General features: G+C 32.5%; 1 protein-coding gene and 1 long non-coding RNA gene across 13 annotated transcripts in view; one reads left to right on the forward strand and one right to left on the reverse strand.

The window, feature by feature from the left end:
- Nucleotides 1-23,217, reverse strand: part of PICALM (phosphatidylinositol binding clathrin assembly protein) — a 106,374-nt gene that overhangs the window by 16,196 nt on the left and 66,961 nt on the right. For 2 of the 12 annotated variants that reach the window (XM_079105573.1, XM_079105583.1), the window contains exons 9-19: nucleotides 21,843-21,928; nucleotides 20,024-20,147; nucleotides 19,596-19,732; nucleotides 18,967-19,070; nucleotides 12,894-13,043; nucleotides 7,033-7,140; nucleotides 4,957-5,088; nucleotides 4,830-4,860; nucleotides 4,547-4,646; nucleotides 1,610-1,633; nucleotides 125-184 (exon numbers count right to left, since the gene is read on the reverse strand). In XM_079105573.1, the coding sequence (XP_078961699.1) occupies nucleotides 125-184; nucleotides 1,610-1,633; nucleotides 4,547-4,646; nucleotides 4,830-4,860; nucleotides 4,957-5,088; nucleotides 7,033-7,140; nucleotides 12,894-13,043; nucleotides 18,967-19,070; nucleotides 19,596-19,732; nucleotides 20,024-20,147; nucleotides 21,843-21,928 (1,056 nt within the window). The remainder of the gene's footprint in view (nucleotides 1-124; nucleotides 185-1,609; nucleotides 1,634-4,546; nucleotides 4,647-4,829; nucleotides 4,861-4,956; nucleotides 5,089-7,032; nucleotides 7,141-12,893; nucleotides 13,044-18,966; nucleotides 19,071-19,595; nucleotides 19,733-20,023; nucleotides 20,148-21,842; nucleotides 21,929-23,217) is intronic. The other 10 variants (XM_079105577.1, XM_079105578.1, XM_079105582.1 and 7 more) reach the window with 10 other exon arrangements.
- Nucleotides 13,050-15,038, forward strand: LOC306640905. The gene is made up of 2 exons (XR_013757943.1): nucleotides 13,050-14,261; nucleotides 14,371-15,038. It is a non-coding gene; the product is annotated as an uncharacterized lncRNA (long non-coding RNA).

Below are 23,217 nucleotides of genomic sequence, written 5' to 3' on the forward strand. Positions count from 1 at the left end.
TAAATAATATCTATTATACAATGATTATTCTAGATATACTTAAGAAACCAAAGCTATCAAAATACTGAAGAATGTAGAGCACTAAATATCTTTACCAAAAATTGTTATCTGGAAAAATACTTACAATGCCATATCCTAGCATGCCTGTTGGTGTAGTAGCAGGATAGGCCATTACAGGGGGTGCCTGGAGGTTCAAAGAAAAATAAACAAGGGCATGTAACTCATATCAACTGAGTGAAAGGAATTAATAGCTATATTTCCACTAAAAACCACAAATATTTGCTAAGACAGCTGTGATTGAGTGATAATTAATAACTGTCAATTAATGCTCAATAAAAAGTGTCTTGAAATTAGCAGAAAAGCAGTATTATTAATAAGAAAAAGATAACACTTAGATACAATAGTGAACTTAGATTTCAATGTACATCTTTAAAATATTTTTGTTGAGTGCTTGCCTAGCATCTGTGAAGCCATGGGTTTGTTACCCAGCATGGCCAAAAGAAAAATTTTTGGATTTTTAAAATATTCAAAGTTCTAAGATTTTAAAGTCTATCAACTATCTTTATTAAAAAAAAAAAAAAAAGAAAAAAAAAGAAAAAAGCAACAGCACTAAGTGGTTTCCTAGGTAGTTCATTTCTTTAGCCTCAAAGAACAAAAGTATTAAAGATCCCAAATCAAGTGATCTCATCCTCTAAAAAATTTAGTTCTAAGGACCTCATTGTTTCCAAAGAACCCCAAAGATTTCAAACTACTACTGAGTACTAAAATTTCAATGACCCATAGTTCTAACATGAAGAGTATGTATGTTAACTTTCTAATTTTCTCCAAAAATTACTTAAGAGATACAATAAATTTTTAAGGCAGCTTATGTTTTAATGGTTACAAGAACCATCTACCACTAAGATGTTTAAGTTTCCCTCCTCCTACTACTTTACCAGATGATTTATAAATAAGTAATCTGTGACCAGAGTTATTTTAGATACAGTTGCTGTCTTAACAACATTCCCTCTGTGTGAACTAAATACAGGTGAAAGACCAATAATACTTCTGAAACAAAAAAATAAAAATAAAAAACTGAAATTATATGACAATTTGAATATACACATGGAGAAGTTAAAGCATAACATTTAAAAAATTACACTAAAGTGAATAGTTAAAAGTTTAGTATTTCAGTGAGCATGTAGGGCTTATTGGTCTCCCCCTACTAAAAAACCAAGATCTGCAAGAGCAGCAGACAAACTGCCAAGTACAGCAGAAGCCTGTAAGATTTCATGCAGTTGTTATTTTAAACATTACCACAATCAACATTTTCCTTCATTCAGAAGTCATCAAGTGCATAGTGGCAGCACAGATACACACACAGACACCCAGCCATCTGGCAGCAAATGGCGGAATATTAAGCAAGAAAAAAAATTGGAATTTCCCATGCCACCATCAGAATCAGTTCTGCAAGATGCCCATGAAACCAGTAGATGCTAGGAAGAATTTCTGACACACTGAAAATCTGAATGTGAAAACAAGTAATAGCTGGAAGGTTATGAGATTCTGCTGCAGCAGTGGTTAATAGCATGCCAATTTATTGCAAAAAGGCTAGTTTTTGGTCACTTACGTATTGTGGAAAATGCATGCCATTCTGTTTTTCCCAGGGAGAACAATTACATAATGCAATAACACTGGATTAGAACAAGTACTTACACAACAGAAAATACACAGAGAGCATTTTAGTTCACATATACATTCACTAACTACCTAAAATCCCTTGTATTCTCAGTATCTAATGAAAGAACATCTATACCAAAACACTATCAAGGTTGACAAGAGAAATTGAGTCTTAAGCTTTATCTCTCTATGTACACAGTAGTTCACTGATTATAAATGTCACTAAAATTATATCTACCAGTATTCTCAATAGTGCAAAATGCAGTGCATCCTAAAACAGAGTCACATCAAATAATGTCTGGCACTAAACAAAGAAGTATTAATGAAAGATTCTGAATAAAACTCCAATGAATTTGTCTTAAAACACTTAAAAACCTTGACAGTGTTTAAGGATTAATCATAAAAAGGTTAGAAATGTAAAGAAATGTCATAAGCAGCAGTTTATCTTATGTAGTAAATCACATTACTGGCCACACACATTAGTTGATAAGAAGAAACTTTATAAAATACATGTAAATATTTTAATAAAATCTCATTAAGAGATAATACACACTACCATTTATAAGACAGAACCATGAGTATTGTTATCATCAACTTGTATATAAATTCTAGATGGTCAGATGCCTATTACATTCTAGTGTTCAATCTTAAAAGTGCTATTTTGAAAATCTGTAATATTTCATATAGGTTAATATTAATACAAAATAAGCAAATACTAAACGCTAATACATTTTGTACTTATTTCACTTTTCACACATTATTAATGTATAATTTACACCTGAGACCATAAACTCTACTAAACTCCTACCATACCCCAGTGATGCAGTGGGGCAAACACTGGAGTCATAGTGAAAAGAGATGGATTTTAACTTAAATCTGTTTTTTGACTGTTTTGCACCTGGAAAACTAATTTTATACTTAAAATTGGGATGACATATGCTCAAATTCTCCCGAGACAGCACCATTTACAGACAAGATAGAGTATGTATATGTGCTTGGGTGTATGTGTGTAAAAACATAAACGAGTTAAATGCAAAGTTTTATTATTGATGCTTGTGACAACTACCTGTGAAAAATTAGTTCCTTAAAAAGGTAGCCAGCTGGGTGTGGTGGCACATGCCTGTAATCCCAGTGGCTCAGGAGGGTGAGACAGGAAGACTGAGAGTTTAAAGCCAGCCTCAGTAAAAGCGAGGTGCTAAGCAACTCAGTGAATCCCTGTCTCTAAATAAAATACAAAATAGGGCTGGGGATGTGGTTCAGTGGTTTAGTGCCCCTGAATTCAATCCCTAGTAACCAACCCCAAGACTCTTTAAGTAATGTCACAACGAAGTTTACCAACACACTATATTTTTAGCACAGTCCTACTAATTTTAATAATCCAAAATAATTTCAGTAACCCAAGGTAAGCAGGGACATGTCCTAGAAGGGAATTAATAACAAGAAATCTGCTATAACAAGGAAAATGGCATTCTCTACAACAAAAGGAAGGCTGTGATGTATAGCATGTTTAATCAAAACAATGCTACTATATCACTGTTAGAAAAATGCATGCTTCAAAGGTTTCCACAAGAAGGATTATATTCTTCTCTGACTGAGGGAGACCTGTTGGAGTAAGGTAACAGCTGGCGAAAGATAAGGAAACAGAATATTCTGGGACTACCATGCCTTACAGCAGTTATAACTGTTACTAGAATCTTTTCAGTAGTAGGTGCTAAGTATATAATTAGCCAATACCATTAAACCTCATTACTTGTGTATTCAGTATTTGCAAATTTGCCTACCTGCTAAAATAGAAAATGCCAAAATCAAAATTCATTTTGTGCTTTTGAAGTCATTCTTGGACATACAAGTAAGGGCAAAGGAGCATAAAAATTGAGTATCCTGATGTACTTCTCCCAGCTGAGGGGAGCAAAAAAAAAAATCACAAAATGTATTACTTATTAGAATGAAACCTAGCATAAAGTGATCCTTAAATAGCTTAATGCTCTGTTTTGTTTCAGTTCCCATTTGAAGTTAACAGAAGATGGAGAAGGTAGGGGACAGCCCAGTATACTGCAAGGAGCTCTGGTTTGGGGACCAGATCAATAGGGCTACAATTCAAAAGTTAGTGATGGTGTGGACTCATACTTTTGAACTTCATATTCTTTTTTGTAAAAGAAGGAAAACAGAATTGACTAGAATTAGATTTTTTAGGATTTAAGATTAAAATCTGTGTGAGACAAATTGTGTGTGTGTATACACACACACACATATATATATATATATACACACACACATATACATACACTTCCCCTAGCAATGGTTCAGTGTTCATTCAGTGTTCAGGATGACAGTTAATATTTAACTGCTATCAACAATAAGAAGCAACTCTATAAGTTATGACACTATTAACAAAAACCAAGCAAGTCATTTCTTTACCAAAAATGAGATCTGAAGAAAAATAAAGATTTTATATTCAGACAAATAAGTAATAAATCAGAAATCAGCAGTATCTCAAATGCAAATGTTCTGCAGCTCCCAGGCTGCATGGGTTCTAAAAATGCACTCTACCATTTAAGAACTCTTTGACCCTGGGCATATACCTTTATAACTCTGTGGCTTTGTTTCCTCATCTATAAAATGGGGGAAATAATAATTCCTACTATCGAAGGTTCACAAGAACACTATGCAAAAATCACACAATATATTACTTATTAGAATAAAACCTAGCATAAAGTGACCCTTAAATACATGTTAGCTGCCTGGCAAATATAGTCAATCAGGTTTGAAGGAAATATGAACTATCTATTCTGTTACAACTCAGTAACTATTCATTTATGCTTATCGCTTTAAAAACATCTTCATGTTACACATTTAAACATTCGTGCCAGGAGCTTTTCCAACTCACCATTGTTGCAGCATTCCAAGCAGTTGTTGGTGCAACCTTTGGTTGCCAGTTAGATCCTCCAGTTAATTTCTTTTCACCTGGCTGACTCCAATTTACATCACTTTAAATAAATAAACGTGAGTGAGAATATTAAATGTCTAATTTTAAAGGTTCTATACTAAACACTTAGATTGAACAGAGCATTTAACAATGCAGATTTGACATCTCTATACATACTTTTGAGATGAAAGCCAAATCAACTTCTAAATGACATATGAGCAAAGAATACGAATAAAACACTTACTTCTTAGTGGTTCCATTTCCAATGCCAAGATCTAAGAAAGAAGAAAAAGAAACTATTTTAAAACCAGATTCATTTTAATAAAATAATTTATTTTAAAAGATGACTAAAGAATCTAAAGACTACTTACTGCCCACAAGATTGGCTAAAGATGAATCCAAGTCATCAGATACTAATTTGTTAGGTGGGAGCTTGGCAACAGGAAGACTCTGGTTTTGAGAAGCCACTGTTGGTTTGAGAAGTCCACCTAGTTCATCAAAGCCTTAAAGTTACAAACAGATGAAATAGGATTTGTAAGGAACTTTATGGTGCTATAGCTTTCTGAAGGAGGTCTTTGCCTTTTCTCCTTTGTTCACTGGAAATGTTCTCCAAAACATGGACATGAGTAAATGCCCTCAAATGGAAAAAGGAGGCATTTACTACTTCAAAGTGAACTGGCAGAGAAGGCTGCTCTTGGTATGACAGAAAACATTTGTCTTATGACAAAATTGCATCATATAGCTCAGTGGTAGAGCACTTGCCCCACATGTGTGAGACACTGGGTTCAACTTGCAGCAACACATATAAACAAATGAATAAAATAAAAGTCATCAACAACCAAAAAAGTATTTGAAACGACTGAATAAGAGGGATAAAGAAAGAAGCACTGTGAAAGCTTAAGAAATGGAATATAATTCTGCCCTTCTCCTGGCAAAATCTTCTGAACACTCAATTTTATCTATAGCAATATAAGCAGAAAATATATCTCTGAGTTGGGCATGGTGACACATTCTTGGAATCCCAGTGATTCAGGGGGCCGAGGCAGGAGAATTCCAAGTTTAAGGCAAGACTCAGCAATTTATAGTGAGACCTATCTCAAAATAAAAAACTAAGAAAACAACTGGGGATGTAGTTCAGTGGTAAAGCACCTTTGAGTCCAGTCCCCACTAAGGAAAAAAATTAGAAGAACTTGGAAAAAAGTTCTGTTTAAGAAACAATATTTTAGAGACCTTTTCATATTCTTCAAAATGGAGAAAAGCTAATCTAAATTAAATTTTAAAACTAATAAACTGCTCTAATTATTTTTCTAGTAAGCTAGGATATTTCTTGAAAATGAAAATAAATTTTCAAGATTTTCCACCAAAGGGTGAAGGTAAAAGCGAATATAACAAAACCAAGCCACTCAGAAACTCAACAGTGTGATCTAGGAATGCTAGAGATTTCTCAAAGTTACCAAGGATGGTAATTTACCAAACATCAACAACTAGTCTCCACTTTCTTTCTCCTAGGCAGAAAAAAATTCATAAGTAAAATATATCCCCAAAATGTATAATTATAAACCTATCAAGTGTACAAAAAAATTAATCTTCCATATTTTTAAGCTTGCTTATTTTATAGATAATGACTAATTGTAAATTATGTAACTAAGAATACCTCTATTATATTCTCTTTAAATGTCTAAACTTTTTAACAACTAACCATAATTAATCATGCTAAGAATAAAAACAGAATGTCAAAACTGTACATGAACTCTTTTATTTTCCAGTACTAGGGATTGAACCCACAGTGTCACACATACTAGGTAAGCACTCTATTACTAAGCAAATCCTCAGCCCTTTCATAGGAACTTTTTATAAACTTCAGATTAATCATTTATTAATAAGCACAATTGCAAACCTTTTCCTACAGATTTATAAAGTTCTTTTAACACAGATGAACAAGTGCTCTATAATAAGAATCACCTTCTAAACAATACAAATGCTCCTACACCCACAGGCCTGATATTAATATATTCTGGTTGTTTATATATAGACTATCTATGACAAGTCAAGGTACCACAGGTTTTATTTTCCATTTCAAAAACAACCAATTTCATGTATCACCATACAAAAAAAGTTATTATTCATTTCAGTAAAGTATAAATTATAATAACTAAAAATGCACAATACTCAAAACATAATCATTAGCAAGTTGGCATTTTACTGAGAAATCTTTTTCTCTCTTATTTTGCTATGTGACAAAATTTCCAGAGTCTAAATTACCACCAATAAAAGGGAAATGAATAATAGTTCCTTGAAATTCTCATCTAGTGGCTGGAGGAAAGAGGGGCAATTTCATTGGCTTCTCCAATTTAATCTACTTACAAATGCTAAAAGCAGCATTACTTTTCTTGCACAGAATCTAAATGAGAACATTACAGTACTTTTAATAAAAAATGTTTTCTTACCCCCAGAATCTACAATAACGTTTGTAGATTTATTTCCAAACACAGATTCAAAGTCAACATTAAGGCCAGCTGAAGGATGCGACTGTGCAACTGGAGAAGGAGTGAATCCTGAGAAAAACCAAAATGGAAAAAACAAAAACAAAACAAAACAAAACACCTCAATTCTTTAATTTAGCTCTGTATTTAAAGGTCTTTAATAAAGATAACAGTGTGGAAAAAGCAAGAAATTCCCCAAACATAAAACAAAGCTAACTCCTCAAGCAAAATGTTTTCTATACAACCACATTTTTAGGGGTAATGATTACACTGTCCCTCACAAAAACCATTCATTGACACAGAAAAAAAAAATAAACAGGGCTGGGGATATAGCTCAGTGGCAGAGCACTTGCCAAGCACACATGAGGCCTTGGGTTCAATCCCCAGCACTGCAAAAACAGAAAAAAGAAAACTAATCAATGAGCAATTGATGTTGAATTACTAGTTTGTTTCATTAGAGAAATAAAATCTTGCTTATTATTTACCTTAATTTTGTAGACAATCTTATAAAACACTAAATATGAATTTTCATAATATTCACCAAGATAAAAAGTCTTTCTCTACCTATCTTTCATCTCTCACCTTTTCTTCTTGCTTCCCTCGACATTTAATCAGAAGCTAAATGTTTGTTTAAATTCATCTGAAAAGTGGTAGAATTCTGAAAGTTGCAACCCACTAATCCTCATGTTCACTTGTGTTTAATGCTTTTAGAATATTATAGAAAAAAGATAAATTACTTTCAATTCCCAATCACACTTCTAACTTCAACCTTATCACTTTCAACAAGTAGGGCTGATAAGTATAGAACCAAACATGCCAATTAACCTAACTCTAGCCTGAAACACCCATAATCAGAATATCTTGTTCTTCTGGTCTGTGTTACACTGATGCTAGTAGTGTTACACTGATGCTAGTAGTATTAAGCAAATAAATACCATTTTTAAGGCCAGCTCATAATAAAATAACAAATGGAAGATTTTTAACTATGAGGCTATATTTTTTTCTAAAGTGAGAATCTGAATTTCTAGAAGCTGAAAAAAGTAAATAAAATTATTTCACGGTATCCGGACTATCACATGACTTGAGGAAGTGACTCACTGAGTGTATCGAAATAAACAGTAGGCTAGTGGGCTAGCAAGGATCTCAAAAAAGAAATTATTTTACCCCAAAGAAGGCAGTGATAAATGGTTCCTAAGATCTCTAGACTCTATAGTAAGAAAGTAAGAAACTGCCTGATATAAGAAAGTTAACATTTACACCATTAAGAAGTTGAACTTTTTGGGTGTCCTAAACACAGGTTCTCTTTCTTCTCCAATATTTTCTGAAAAAGAACTTAGTCTGAATCTCACTTTAAATTCTCAATATACACCACTGAAATGTAAAGAAGTAAAATGAAGCCATGATGTACTAGAAAGACTCATCTTAAAGAAAAATGTAAAATGTAGGAAGAGGTTTGGTGAGAAGTTCAAGAGTTCTCAAACACAAACCATGATTTACCATTAACAATAATAATACCACTGATTCAAGGTGGTACATACAAATCAATGTCATCAATGATACCATGTTATGTGTAGCATGTTAGATCATAGAATGAATATTACGTAGGGCACACATTTTTTGAGAATGTATAATTTTGCTCTTATTTCAACCCTTAAGCTATTCTTTACTCAAGAACACTATCAATTACAAAATAATAAGCAAATCTAACAATTCATTAAAAGGATCTTAGAATCAAAGATTAATTGATTTAACAACATTTTAAAGTGGGCAAACTTTATACCATGGGCTTACTGGTTCTTACACAAAGAACCAATGCAAAAACTCAAGAAAGACAAATATCTACCATGCTTACTTTCATACCCATGCTATATGTATCACACTGCAAGAAGTATCATTCTGTTTTTTAAAGCACTCCAGTAATCTTGCTTATATTATCATTAATCTTTAGATCATACAAAGAACATAAATTTAAAACTAGGCCAATATATCAAATTTCTATTTTCTCTGATATAATGTCCCAGTTTTCTGGAATGTGATTAATGTAACAAAACCAAACCCATTCTTTCTAGAAATATGGAAAACATCATCAACTTAAAGGTTTTCTGTGTGTGTGTGTGTGTGTGTGTGTGTGTGTGTGTGTGTGTGTGTGCTTAAAGGTAGTACTGGGTCTTGTGCATAGTAGATAAGTACTCTACCACTGAGCTACAGTCCCAGCATGCCTTTGTCACTTTCTGAGGAATATGTCAACACTGCCAATTTTTAAAGTTACTTAAAACAGTAATAAAAAAGAAAACCATTATTGCAAAAGCAAAATTTAGAGATGGGGCAGGGTTCTGATTAAGATTACCTTGTGAAAAAATCACTACATTGTCATGCCTACTCTTCTGTTTCACAAGACACAGTGAAAACTGTCAATGATCAGCAACCAGGCCATAGTAATATTTGGAAACCATGACCCTGAAGGGTATATCTCAGGAGGACAATAATAAATGAAAGGCACAAGATCAGCAAGCTTTGGGGCCAGAAAGGCATTTCAAACACCTTTAAGAAAAATTGGCTATGGATTCTGGTGGTAGTTCATAATCAATTAGGCTTCACAGTTATTTATTAAAGTAATTGTTACCACTTATTAAACCCTATTAAGCATTATGCAAGAGCTTTACAAATAGGACATTATTAAAACCTTACAAATCTATGAAATAATAATAATTATTATTATCCTCATTTTGCACAATGCAATTAGGAGATTAAACAATTTACCCAAGGTCAAAGAAATAAATTACTAGCAGAATCAAGCCTTGAAACTCCCATTTGCTTGATTCCAGAACCTACTTGGGGTTTCAGTTTACCTTAGGTATTCACCTTACTGTAACTAGTAAGTAGAAAAGCAAAATTTTACTATAGTTATAACAATTCCTTTAAAAATGACTCAAATGTTATGAACTTTTTGAGCTTTTCATTACTAACACTGAACCAAAAAATAAAATAATCCTGGGCAATTTTTAAATCTAAAAGCAATGCAAAAATAATCACTGTTTAAGATTCTATCTGATGATAAAATAATAATTTAGGTAAGATGTACAGTCAAAGAATGAAGCACTCCACATACACTGGACGATTAGTAGTATTAATTTTATGATAATACTGCATATGCCAGTCATAGTGCTAGATGTTTAACTGTTATATATGTAAACCTTCTGATAATACTGCAAAACTCTATTATGCCAACTTTCATAGGCTTATAAAGGTTAAATACTTGCTTAAATTCAAGTCAAGTTAATGAAGTAGAACTGGATGGAATTCAAACTCAAGTTTGCTAGACCCCAAGCATATTCATTTCATAAAATGCCCTCATGAATTCTGTTTTTAAATATATTTAACCATGTCCAATTCTTAATACCAACCAAGAACCTTAATTTTTTATTTGGGTTATTCATACTTTTAATGACAGCTTAACTAAAATCAACTACTACGTATACACACAAAGAAATATGGCAGAACTTTGAACTTTGGTAACTACTGCACTGGCCAAGAATATATCTGGAAAACTGATGAATATACAAAGAGCCTTTAATTCCATAAGCCTATAATATTAAAATGTTTTATACTCTTCAGAAAATTTACAAGGCTTCAATTTGAATTAAAGAAAGAAGATGAGAGGTTTCTATTAACAAAACAGTAATGTTTAATTAAGGAAAACAAAATTAGCCTAAAAAGGGTTCTTGAAAAGCAAATGAATATATTTTTTCTCAAGAAATTTCTGAAAAACTCATTTTGGTGAGGTGGGGGTGAAGTTATCTCCTGTATAAATAAATTGATAAATTTCTGAGAAAGTTTCCTACATCCAAATAAGCTGCTACAATAGAATGCTCATGGCACATAAAGGTAGTATTAGGATAAGCTTAAATGTTACAAAAAATTCTGACAGGGCATATAAGGCAGGAAGGGATAAAGGGAGAAAAAAGGAAAGCAGGAAGAGAGGGAGGGACTGAGGGAGGAAAGAAAAGGAAAAGAAAGAGGAGGAACAGTTAAAAAAAAAAAAAGAGAGACAGAATAAGTGAAAAAAGTAAATAAAAAGTAAAACAAAAAAGGGGGAACTCCAAGCACCGAGCATTCTTCAAATTAGAACTTACTAAAAAGGAACCCAAGATTCCATTCTACATAGGAGGAGGAGAAGGTGGGGGGACCAAACTACTATTTATACCAAATTAAAACAAAAACAAAAACAAAATAGAACAAAACAAAAAACCCCCACACCAACACTATATCATTAAAAGCAGAAATATATGAAGGCCAACTGTAGTGTTCCATGTCCATCATCCCAGCTCGTTTGAAGTAGAAGGATCTCAAGTTTGAGGTCAGCCTCAGCAATTTAATGAGACCCTATCTCAAAATAATAAGGGCTGGGAGTATATATCTGTGTGTGATGCCCTGGGTTCAATCTCTATTATCTCAGGGAGAGGGAGAAGGGAGAGGGAGAGGGAGAGAATGAAAAGAAAAAGAGAAGAAGTAAGAAACAGTTGACGTTTTAGCCAATACTAATCTGTCTTAATTAGTCTAGTTTTACAGATCAGGAAGGAAGCCTAGACAAGGTCACACTCACATATATGGCATACTTAAGACTACAACCTACTCTCTGACTTACAATTAATTCATGTTCTTACAGCTTCAATGAGGACAAACTACCTATTACAGTGAGTACCATGTACCAGATACATGTCTTCCTCTGGCAGAAGTGGAGATATTGAGATACACAGTTATGCCCTGAGTTTTCTGAGTTATTAATCCTATAAACAGGGGTTGACAATTTTGTATTACAGTAACAAGAAGGAATTACTATAATTAGTTATTATTCTTTGGTTTTATATACATATGGTTGAGCTCTAGAGTAGCTATATATATAATTAGAATACCTGATCTGAAACTTTCTCTAGACTCTCCTGTTAACTTATTTTCTACTTAATTCCTCCCTCCCTCCCTCCTTGCCTCCCTTCCTCTCTCTCATACATATTTTGAATGTACCCATATGATCTGTTTAGGGAACAAAATGACTTTCCACATGTTGTTTTATCAAATATTCAAATTCACATCACCTTAAACTTTTTCTAAACTGAATAAAAACAGTTTTACTATCTTGAAGGGAGCAGTTAGTCTTTTTTTTTTTTAAACAATTAAAAAGCTTTTAATTCTGCTTTAATATATACTTAGAAACTCAATTTTCCCTGTGTAACTCAGATATGAAAATTTGCCATTTTATGGATTTTTATATTGCAATCCGAGGTCATTCAAGTCAAATCAGTTTTCTACTTTACTAGTTAAAATAGAAGACACAGTTCCTACTTTTCAATTGTCTCCAGGCCAAAAAAAAAAAAAAAATGTAAAACCCTTAGGTCTGGGATGAAGGGGTATAAAATGGATCACTGACAATATAAAACCGTAATACGAAAGAGTTAAAAAATTTAAAAAGGTTAAGAGCACTACATCCTCCCAAGCACAAAGATGTTACTTTATAATCGGCTCCTAATAAACAGGATGTTACCTGTGATGCTAGACGGTCAGAGTATTTCACAGAGAACAAAACACTAAAAAAGAGTTCAACATTGAAGGAAATATTCTTTACTAAAAACCTATGTTAAATAAAATTAAGGACTAGTGTTAATTTAAAAAATCCCACTACGTTATTATTGCGGTTAAATTTATTTTACAACTTGATGTTAAAATCCAAAGTAATTATTGCAGTGCTTTAAAAGTAATTAATGGATACATTAAAAATACTTAGGCAGTATAAACATTAATTGGAAAAAAAATGTTAAATGGTACTTTACCAACAAACATTTCATGAGTAGGTGTCCTAGTAGTAAAAGTGGATACATCTGAAGCAATGGGAAGGTGAACATCACCACTACTTTTTGTGAGGAAAGGATTTAAGCTTGGAATGGCATCATCAACAGCATCTAAAGTAGCAGAGAAAGGATCTGTGCAGTCCAAATGTATTACAGCAAAATGAAGAAAGGAAGTAAATAAATTAGTATTGTAATTAGTCAAAAGATGCAAAGTGAAAAGTAGTAGCTATATTATTGTCTATTAATTTTAAATTCAAATATATCTAATCACCAAGATGGAAGAGTTGCATTTAACATATTCTAAAAGAAATATTTAGGGAAAAAAACCACACATTTATGTGTCCATTAACAATAGTAGCATGTTAAAGATAGATTTATTCTCCAACATTAGAAAGCCAAGTCAATTAAAAGAGAATAACCAAGATGTTTCCAAAAAAGAAGCACTCACCTTGCACCCAGCTTCCCTGCCCTAGTTGAGAATGGATTTGCTTTGGTTGTATACCTGTGTTTACTCAAATAATTGACACAAACAATTGGCATCTGTGTGGTATAAGAAAACCTTCAAAAAGAGGGTGGTAATTTCAAATTAGGGATAAGAGGCTATTTCTAGCATGTGCAGATATTACCTGTATAGGTTGAGAAGTAGAAAGTAAAATTTGAAAATGAAGAAAAAAATTTAAGGATGGAGAAAGATTTTTGACAATTAGGAACAAAGATGAAAGACTGCCCATTTAGTATAGGGCAACAGCTTTGAAAGTCTAACTAAGAGCTTTAGAGTCTTTCAAATGATTTTCTAATGGAAGATCAAAAGCATTATTCCCATCATAAGACTACTATACTAATTACTATAATCAAATCCTACATCTAAAGTTATTCTAGAATTAGATTTCCTGTACCTATACCTCATTCATGATAATCATTCTAACAACTAAAATTCATTTACCTATATTATTAAGATCTGAAGAGTAAACTAAATGGAGAGAAGATAAAGAATAGCAAAAAAAAAAAAAAAAATTTTTTTTAATTAAAAAGATTTTTTTCTTTTTAAGAACTAAAAACAAGAATTCTGTACTTTTAACCAGCAGCAGCTTCCTGTCTATTTTTGTCTAACACTTTACTTTTATTGAAGTATATAGCAGTACTTTCAGTATTAGGCACTGTATTTTACTTTTTTTAAGACTGCATAACTGAACAAGACAGCAGCAATGACCTAAGGACCAGCTCATTTACTACAATACGCGAGATTACCCTTAAAGTCAGTAAATTCAAGTTACTCAGTAAAGTAAATTCAATGTTCCACAACCTTAAACATGACTGTTTGAAGGAGGAAAATACTAAGAAAATACGGAGGTTGGGGCTGGGGAGATAGCTCAGCTGGTAGAGTGCTTGCCTCGCAAGCACAAGGCCCTGAGTTTGATCCCCAGTACCAAAAAAAAAAAAAAAAAAAAAAAATACGGAGGTCATGGGTTTGTATAATACATCTTTTAATAAAACTGTAATATTTATATCATATGAAGTTCTATAAACTTCTCAAAGTATGCTGATTATGCTATTCAAACTCAAATGATGTTTGCTCCCCCATATACTCTCCAATGAATGAAACAATGGGAAAAAGTATCAGAAAAAATAACTCAGAAATAAACAATAAGGAACAGATATAAAAAGTTAGGTTTTTAATACTAATATAAAAAGGTAATGCTATCTACTCTAACTGCTGCTTGCATAAGAAAGGAGTTGCATTAAGTTTAGACTTGACCAATTGGATCAAAAGTAGTGTTTTAAACTTAATACTTGCATGAAGTTTTAAAGTACAAAACACTCTGTTTAACATATAATACAAAACAACTCTCTAATCTTTCAAGTTGGAAAAAAAAAAAAAAAAAAGTCATGAGAGAAGTTGTTAAAATAAGAAGAACAGGACTGGGGATGTAGCTCAGTGGCAGAGCATTTGCCTAGCATGTGTAAGGCCCTGGATCTGATCCCCTGTACGAAGGTGCTTACATAAAAAAGCAAATTGCATTCCTATAACAGATCCTTTGATTTATGAGAAAAGACATGTTCAGTAATGGTTACCAGTTATCTGCTGTTTAATAAATTGATACCATTTATCCAAGCACCTCATTTCAATTACTTTCTATAACGTGAAACATTTGGAGAAGAATATGCACAAATGTGAAAATGCATAATACTGTAGATCAGACAGTAAGGAAAACTAGCTTCTAATCTACTTGATAAAATACTATAAGCAGGACTGGGACTGTGGGTCAGTGGTACAGTGCTTGCCTCACACATGTGGGGCACAGGGTTTGATTCTCAGCACCACATAAACAAATCAATGAAGATAAAGTGTCCATCTACAACTAAAAACTAATTTTTCTAAATACTATAAGCACTCTATATCATGACAATCTATTAATAGTTAATATATTTATACATTTATATATTCTTATTGTTCAAGATGATGATAATAATGTTCTAGTTATTACAACAAACTTAACTAGACTAGCAACTTTAAATCTCTTAAACTTTTAAAAAATAATTCTGTCCATTTCTTTTTATCATTATTCATATAAAAGTTTAATTTTATGCCAACTAGAGTCATGGAAAAATAATTTTAAGAAGATAAAACAAGGACTGAAATAGCACCATAATCATAGTATAGATAGCCTTGGGGTCTTAAACACTTAATAATCTATATTTACAAACAAAACAATTTTTTCATGAAGTGTTCTGTGCTTCATGCCAGTTAAGAACAAAGCAAATTAAACTTCAGAATGAATAATTCTTTCACACTTTTAGTTTTGAAATCTTGTTCTCAAATACTCAACAGTGCACTGAGCAGGTAATATGGTCTATTTTTAGATGCACTGTAATTCCAAGTTTTCGAATAATGAAAACCTAAATCTTTTTGGATACCAGTATTCAACACCAAGTGCTTGTTTAGACTCCAGACTATTTTTTGAAAAATCAAAGGTTCATTAATAATGCAATCAAGGGAACGGGGGAGTTTGTGTTCTCTCTTTCATTTTTCAATTTATCTTTTCGTTTAAACGTACAAAGCCTAGGCATACACATGCTTATGATAAAATAGTTATAATAGGTAAATTAAATATGGTTTCTATTCTTAACATCCATATTTAACTAATGAAAAAAAAGTAAGCATGGAACAAGATTTGAGAATTATTTAAAAAATCTTACTTTTGTCACAAGCTGCAAAATAACAAACTATTGCATATTAAACTGTTAAGGTAAATGGCTAATTTCAAAATACTTTAAGATGATGAAAGCTTTTCATATGTAAGAATTCTTTATTTTAGCCTGAAAGTTCTTGGTTTAAAATACTCTTCAGTTATCTACTCACGCAGAAGTCAAAGCCCTGAAATTATCACCAACTCAGAAGTCATAGTAAAGATCACATTCCTTTCCTCATAAATTAACAAAAAGGTTTTGGAAAAATAGTATAATTTCTATTGCCTCTGCCCCACTGTACTTGATTTTTACTTTAAATGGTCTCACTACTTATGTATAGCAAACTGAATGTTAAAATATAAGGGGAAATTTTAAGAAAATAATAAAGCAAAATAACAGAAAGCAGAAAAATAAAACATGATTAAATATATTCCAACATATTGTGTTTAGGTATAGATTATTATGAAATAATTTCTGATCTCAGGACACCAAATAATTCTTAAAGTCTGAAAGTACTTAAATTATTCTCCCACAATATAGTCTATCTACTTTCATGAGTTAAATCATTCCAAGCGTAAACTTTAACTTCTCATTGAGATTAACTGTAAATATGTCCAGACAAAACCACTAAGAATTTCAGTTTGGTTTCTTTGAAATATTAAATATATTAACTTCATTAAGCCTTCTGTTAAAAATTACACTGCTTAGAAAAACAACTTTTCAGTTTTAGTTTATTAAAAATAGAAAAAAGTCACTGGGTGAGGTGGCACATGCCTGTAATCTCAACAGCTCAGGAGGCTGAGGCAGGAGAATGGCGAGTTAAAAGCTAGCCTCAGCAAAAGTGAGGTGCTCAGCAACTCAGTGAGACTGTGTCTCTAAATAAAATATAAAATAGGGCTCAGTGGTTGAGTGTCTCTGGGTTCCCCTCCCCATGCCCCCCAAAAAAGTAAAAGAAAAATTCAAACTACTTAAATGGTCATGTTAATTCTACTAATCATTTTAAACAATTAACAAAACAAAATAAGCACATAAATTTGGCAGACTGACAATCCTAAAATCAGGACATAAGTGAGGAAATACACCACTTACAGGAACTTTGAAGTAATTATTTAACTATTGTGTTTCCAGAGGTTTATTCTTCTGATAAAAGTAATAAGTAAATCATTAGAGCATTTGGAAAATAGACATATGTATATACACACATATCCATGTCAGGAGCAGTGACACATGCCTGTAATCCCAGGGACTCGGGAGGCTGAGGCAGGAGAACCACATATTGAAGGCCAGGCTCAGCAACTTAGTGAGGCCTCAAGCAATTCACTGAGGACCCCATCTCAAAATAAAAAATAAAAAGGACTGGGGATGTGGCTCAGTGGTTAAGCACCATTGTGTTCAATCCCTAGTACTAAAACAAACAAACAAATGAAAAAGGATACATAAACTTTATATTATGATTTCCAACCTATTGTAATACACCTATTAAAATGTCAGTTTTGTTGAAATGTTCACAGAACTGAAAACTTTGGGTTTACTGGGTTAAGAAACTCCTTTCTTAACCTTAATTTGTTGCCTATGGTTCATTCTGAAGTATTTCTGAAATACTGAATTTAAACTATCTTATCATTTTTAGAAATTACTCCAAGATCTTAAGATTTTGCTAAATTAACTAGTCTTCATAGTCAATTCACTTTTAAAATCATTAACACTCACAAAATCAGTCTAAAAATTTGTTTCAGTGTCTTCCCTCACCATAAAATAGAAATAACCTACCCAGAACAAGAGAAAATATCCACTTATTCAACTAATTACCTGTTAAATGAATTTCTTTAAGTATCTGCTATATATCAAGAAGCATTCCAGACATTGGGGATATAGTAATGAATAAATTATTTTTAAAACTCCTGCCTTCACATAGCTTACATAATAGTATACAAAAACAGTACTTTAAGAAATAAGTACTAAGGAAAAAAAAAACTTCCTTGAAATTCAAATCATTAAAATAAAGAAAAAACCTAGCTCATGCTGTAAAAAACTTTTACCATGTGTGGTAAGCCTATTGATTCAGATTTTAAAAATGTAAGCCAATATAAAATTTAACTTAGACATTTTCTACTTAATAGCCTTCCCTCTTAGACTACCTCTTTTCCCTTCACAGCAATTTTTGAGTAACTGTTTATAAAATAATACTTACAGATACAAACAGAAGCAACCAAAGGAGGCAATTTGAAAATCAGATGTCTAAGAAAACTGTGTAGAAACTGACATGGACTAGGCACTTTCCTTCAAAGATGCTAGGCCATGGTCACCTCATAATCAAAGAACTAAGCAAGGGCAGCAAATACTCTTGCTGATGCTAGGGAGAAATTATATAAGTACCAAAATCTTATAGATCTGAATAAGTCACTATTAAAATTTGTCATGAGGTACCTGGTCACAACACACCCGACTACCTGATAATCCCAATTGAGTTTTTCTAGAACATTATCATCTACTGACACAGATGAAGGTTTTTGTTGAAAAATAATTTATTTTTCTGTATCAAAAGCAAATTAACCATATGCATTTTCTGATTATGGAATCAAATTCACATTGAAAGAATTATTTGATACTTAGAAAGGTGGCCCTTCCTCTTACATTTAATTTCATTTTTATTAAACATCATTTTATAATTTATTAACATAAATTCCCAAATTCCTTATGAAATGGAAATGTCTTCAAGGCAAAAAATTAGTTCACTACTACTTTAATATTTCTCAAGTTCTCATGTATCAAGTGTAACCAACAACCATACAAATGCATAAAATGTCACACAATGGAGAGGGGAGAAACTTACACAATATCAAAAATAGAAATCATGAATGCTTACCTCCCCATGTACTTGCTACCTGAGAAGCACTTGACATAGGATGTCCAGATGGATGAAAAGTTGGCTGCTGCAAATCAAGCAGGTCATTTGGCAGCTTTGATGTGCTAGGAAAATATTTTGAAAAGACATTTTATTTCCTAACTAACTTTGCTAATGAGCTGCCTCCCACACACAAATTAATACTTTAAAAAGTAAAGATAAAAAGAAGCCCCAATAATGTAACCCTCAGACAAAGGAACTGTTTCAGTAAGATAACAATTTTATGTCCTTCATTTAGCAGTATACTTCTAAAGAGGCCTAGAAAAGTATTACAATACTACATCTTAAATTTACGTAGAATTCAAGTAATAGCAGCTTTTCTGGAAAGATACAATGACTTCCCCAGAGAATACTGATTTCCTTATGCTACATTCCAATTAGTAAAAATGGCAATTTAGTCATCTTCCATTTCCTAAATATGCAAAACAAACTTTTATCACTTCATATTGTACCAATTACACCATTTAGCACCATCTATTTTATGTGAACTTATGATTACAAAAATCATAAGCCAAAGTAAACCTGAGAAAATCTGCAGATATGTAAAAATTTTATTAGAAGTCTTTGTATCTGAATATTTCTCTCCATACCTGTTAGAAGAACTAGGAGTAGAAAATATGTCAATGGCTGGTGCAGTCATTATTCCCCCTGCTGAGGTGGATACAGGAGAGGCTGCAGTTGTTAACGAGGTATGAGGTTTCTTTGCAAGTTCTTTTAGGCGCTGCTCCTATTGAGAAAAGGAACTATCATAAGGAATTCAGAAACCAGATTTATTTTTACAGCCTTCAAAAGAAAAGTGCTTTCTAATTTTGTTTAGATAGCAGAAGAGTATTTCTAGTTCACACCCGTTATTTTGTCCAGATAAAAAATTAAGACTTTCAGTCATGTGATACCTACAAATTAAAAACTCTTACATTTGTATAAAGTCCCAATTACTTTATGAATACCTGTACTTGTTTTTCCAAGTAAAGAAAACGTACTCACTTATCTTTAAAGTTTGTAAACATGCCTCACTTACCTTTAAAGCTTTTAAACGTGCCTGTTCTTCCTCTAATGCTGCCTGCTTTTCCCTTTCATCCACTTTGGTCAGAGATAGGCCAGTACTTGCCAGAGAAGAGACTGCATTGGAAAGTGTTGTGGCCCTAGGATAATTGAACAAAGGTCATTTGATTTTCTGTCAAACAATTTACATTAGATCCAGGTCAACCTTGCCTTGAGTAAGCTCTAACTGCAAACTTAACTTACAGACTCAAACTCAATATTTCAGATGAAATATTTTAACTAGTGGTCTAGAAGATTACAGCAATTATAACATTGTTAAGTGTTAAATTAGAATTAAGTGTTAAAGACTTTGGAAAAGATTCATAAGAGTGAAACCTGCTTCTCCCAAACCCCAAGAGAGGGAACCAATGCTATTAGAAAATAGCATTCCCAGGAAAGTCCTGATAGAAAAAAGCATTACATTTCTCATAGAGAAAAATCATTTGCCCACTTACACCTGGTTTTTGGCAGTGCTACCACAAGAACACCAAACTATGAGCATCAGTAATGTTATGAAGAAGTAATGTTATGGCTAGATATGTTTCCCTATAATGACATTTAAAGATGTCATCCCATCAGGACTTCAGATTCCTTAAAAAGAAGATCAATTTCAATCCAGCCACTAGGTCACAGTATCTTCTTTCTATGTGCAGCTCTTCTGCCAAACTAGAATTGCCTTTTCAAATGGATTATGTGTGCATAATGCATCATCTTTCATTAGCAGATTCACAGCAAGTCACCCCCTTCCCCTTTTATCAAAGGTTTATACAAACCATAAACCCCAACATTAAATTCTAGGAGAAACAAAAATGTGTGTTAAAGAATTCTAGTCAGAAAACCTACCCTGACCTTTATTAATTTTCCTTTACCACAAACTAACCAACCATCATTAATTTCTACTTTAAGGACATAAAGAAGCAATAATATTTAACCTAAAAAGATACAACTCAGAAGACCAAGGAAAAGTAATACAGTTGTAACAGAAATCCAACAACTGAACCTTCACATTTAGGCTATCATGGCATTTCAAAACCCCACTAGAAAATTCAAAGTGCAAATCCGGGGTTTAAAAAAAGTATTAAAATTCATTAATGTCTTTTCTCTTTGGAAATTATTTAAATTTTATTAGTAGGGGGGAAAAAAAAAGAAACAATCAAAAAGGAACCAAAGGAAGATTCGCAATATACTTTAAATATTCTTTCTATATACTGTTAAAAGGAAATCTGCATAAGAAAACTTGAGAATTATTTAAGTAATTATTCAACACAAAAATCATGTCACAACATTGATTTGAGATGATCTGTGTTATTTTCAATTTGCTAGATCAACAGGGAAATTAGTGCAAAATTTGAACTGATTAAAATATGACAAGTGAGAAACCAATCCCATGAACTGGCATTAGAGAAAGATGATAACATTTCATGTCAGACATTCTTGATTTGAGTTCCAGTATTACTACTACAAATTAATAAAAAACTATAAGGAACCATACAAACATATGCATTTTCATCTTTATGAGCAATGCTGACATAGAAACAATTCTGAACCAAGGCATCACTGTCATCATCTTAACAGACACTGACATTTATTGAAGGTCAGGAAGTTTTCCAAGAATGAACATGTGTTAATCCACTTAATCCTGTTACCAATTCTACAAAGTTGACGGTATAATTAAGCCCATCTTATAGATAATTAAATCAAGATAGAGAAAAAATAAGTAACTTGGAACTTGAGTTGGATCATCTACCCCCTCAGAAAAATCACTCCCACTCTTTGCCCTACAAAGAATAATGTACCTGCTTGCAGCTGTAGAATCTTTGATTTTCTTTCCTTCCAAAGAAGCTAAATGTTGTTCCAAAGCATCAAGAAGACTACTGGGGGCCTAGAATTGTACAAATATTAAGACTTTCATAATAACCAGGTCATTGACCAAAATAAATCAAGTGTCATCTAACATGAGAGCAACAAAAATAAATGGATATGTTCCTCCAGCACTAAGAACAGTGAGGAAGGAGTTTTAGCTACCCAATGATAATGACTACTATCTTATTATATAAACATGACCTAGTTGGAGGTATTAATAAAAATACAGCAAAAATATAAAAACTGAAGACTATGTAAACATGAAACATCAAAAGATCTTGTAAGGACTTAAAATTTTTTATATTTAACTTACTTGAACTCTAAGTAAAAACACACTCTTAAAATCTAGACATATTATTGAGCATGCAGCAGATACTTAATTTTGCTGAGTAATTAAATTCACCCAAACATTACTTTTGAGTAGTTATTGATAAATGATATGGAAGACTAGCATCAAGGAAATGCAAATTAAAATTACAATGAAATACACCTTTTCTTCTACTAGAATAGCTAAAATTAAATAGATGAGCTATTATCAATTGTTGGTGAGGATATAAAAATGGAACTCTTATACACCACTGGTGAGAATACACCACCTGGAAAAGGATCAGGTCTTTTATAATGTTAAATTCACATCTACCTAATGACCCAATTTCACTAATTATTTACCCAAAAGACATGAAAACTTATCTGCATAAGACTCACTTAACAATGTTTTAGTAGCTTTATTTAAAATAGTCAAGAATTTGAACAATCCCAAAATTCAACTGAAAAACTAAGCTGAAAGAATGAAATACTACTTAAAACTAAGAATGAATTAATTAATGGTACATTTAACAACATGAAAAGATCTCAAAACATATTATCAGCCAGATATAAGAGTAAATACTTGTATAACACACACACACCCTTTTATTTTCATCTACTTGTTCCTGACATATAGCTCCCACAGCCTTTGTAATTTCCTAAGAGTGGGCTCGAGATATAGCTTAAAAGTATAACACTTGCCTAACATGCACATGGCCCTGGGTTCAAGCCTCAACATTGAGGGGAAAAAAAATTCCTAAGATGCTTCAGAGCTCAGGAAGAGAAGTCTTTCTCACCTCCTGCCCTCCTGTCACCTGCTCCCTTTTCTCTCCAAGGCAGGTCATAGAAACAAAGATTTCTCTCCACAAGAACCATTACAAAAACTAAAAACATGCTCTAATCTAATCTTCTCTTTCTCTTCTGTCTTGTAGCTGGCATAAAGGAATTCTCTGACCTAACTTATTTGATAATAGATCATAAGACCCAACATTTCAAAAGGGA

This window comes from Sciurus vulgaris (assembly GCF_902686455.1).
Source record: "Sciurus vulgaris genome assembly, chromosome: 11".
Classification (NCBI taxonomy): Eukaryota; Metazoa; Chordata; class Mammalia; order Rodentia; family Sciuridae; genus Sciurus; species Sciurus vulgaris.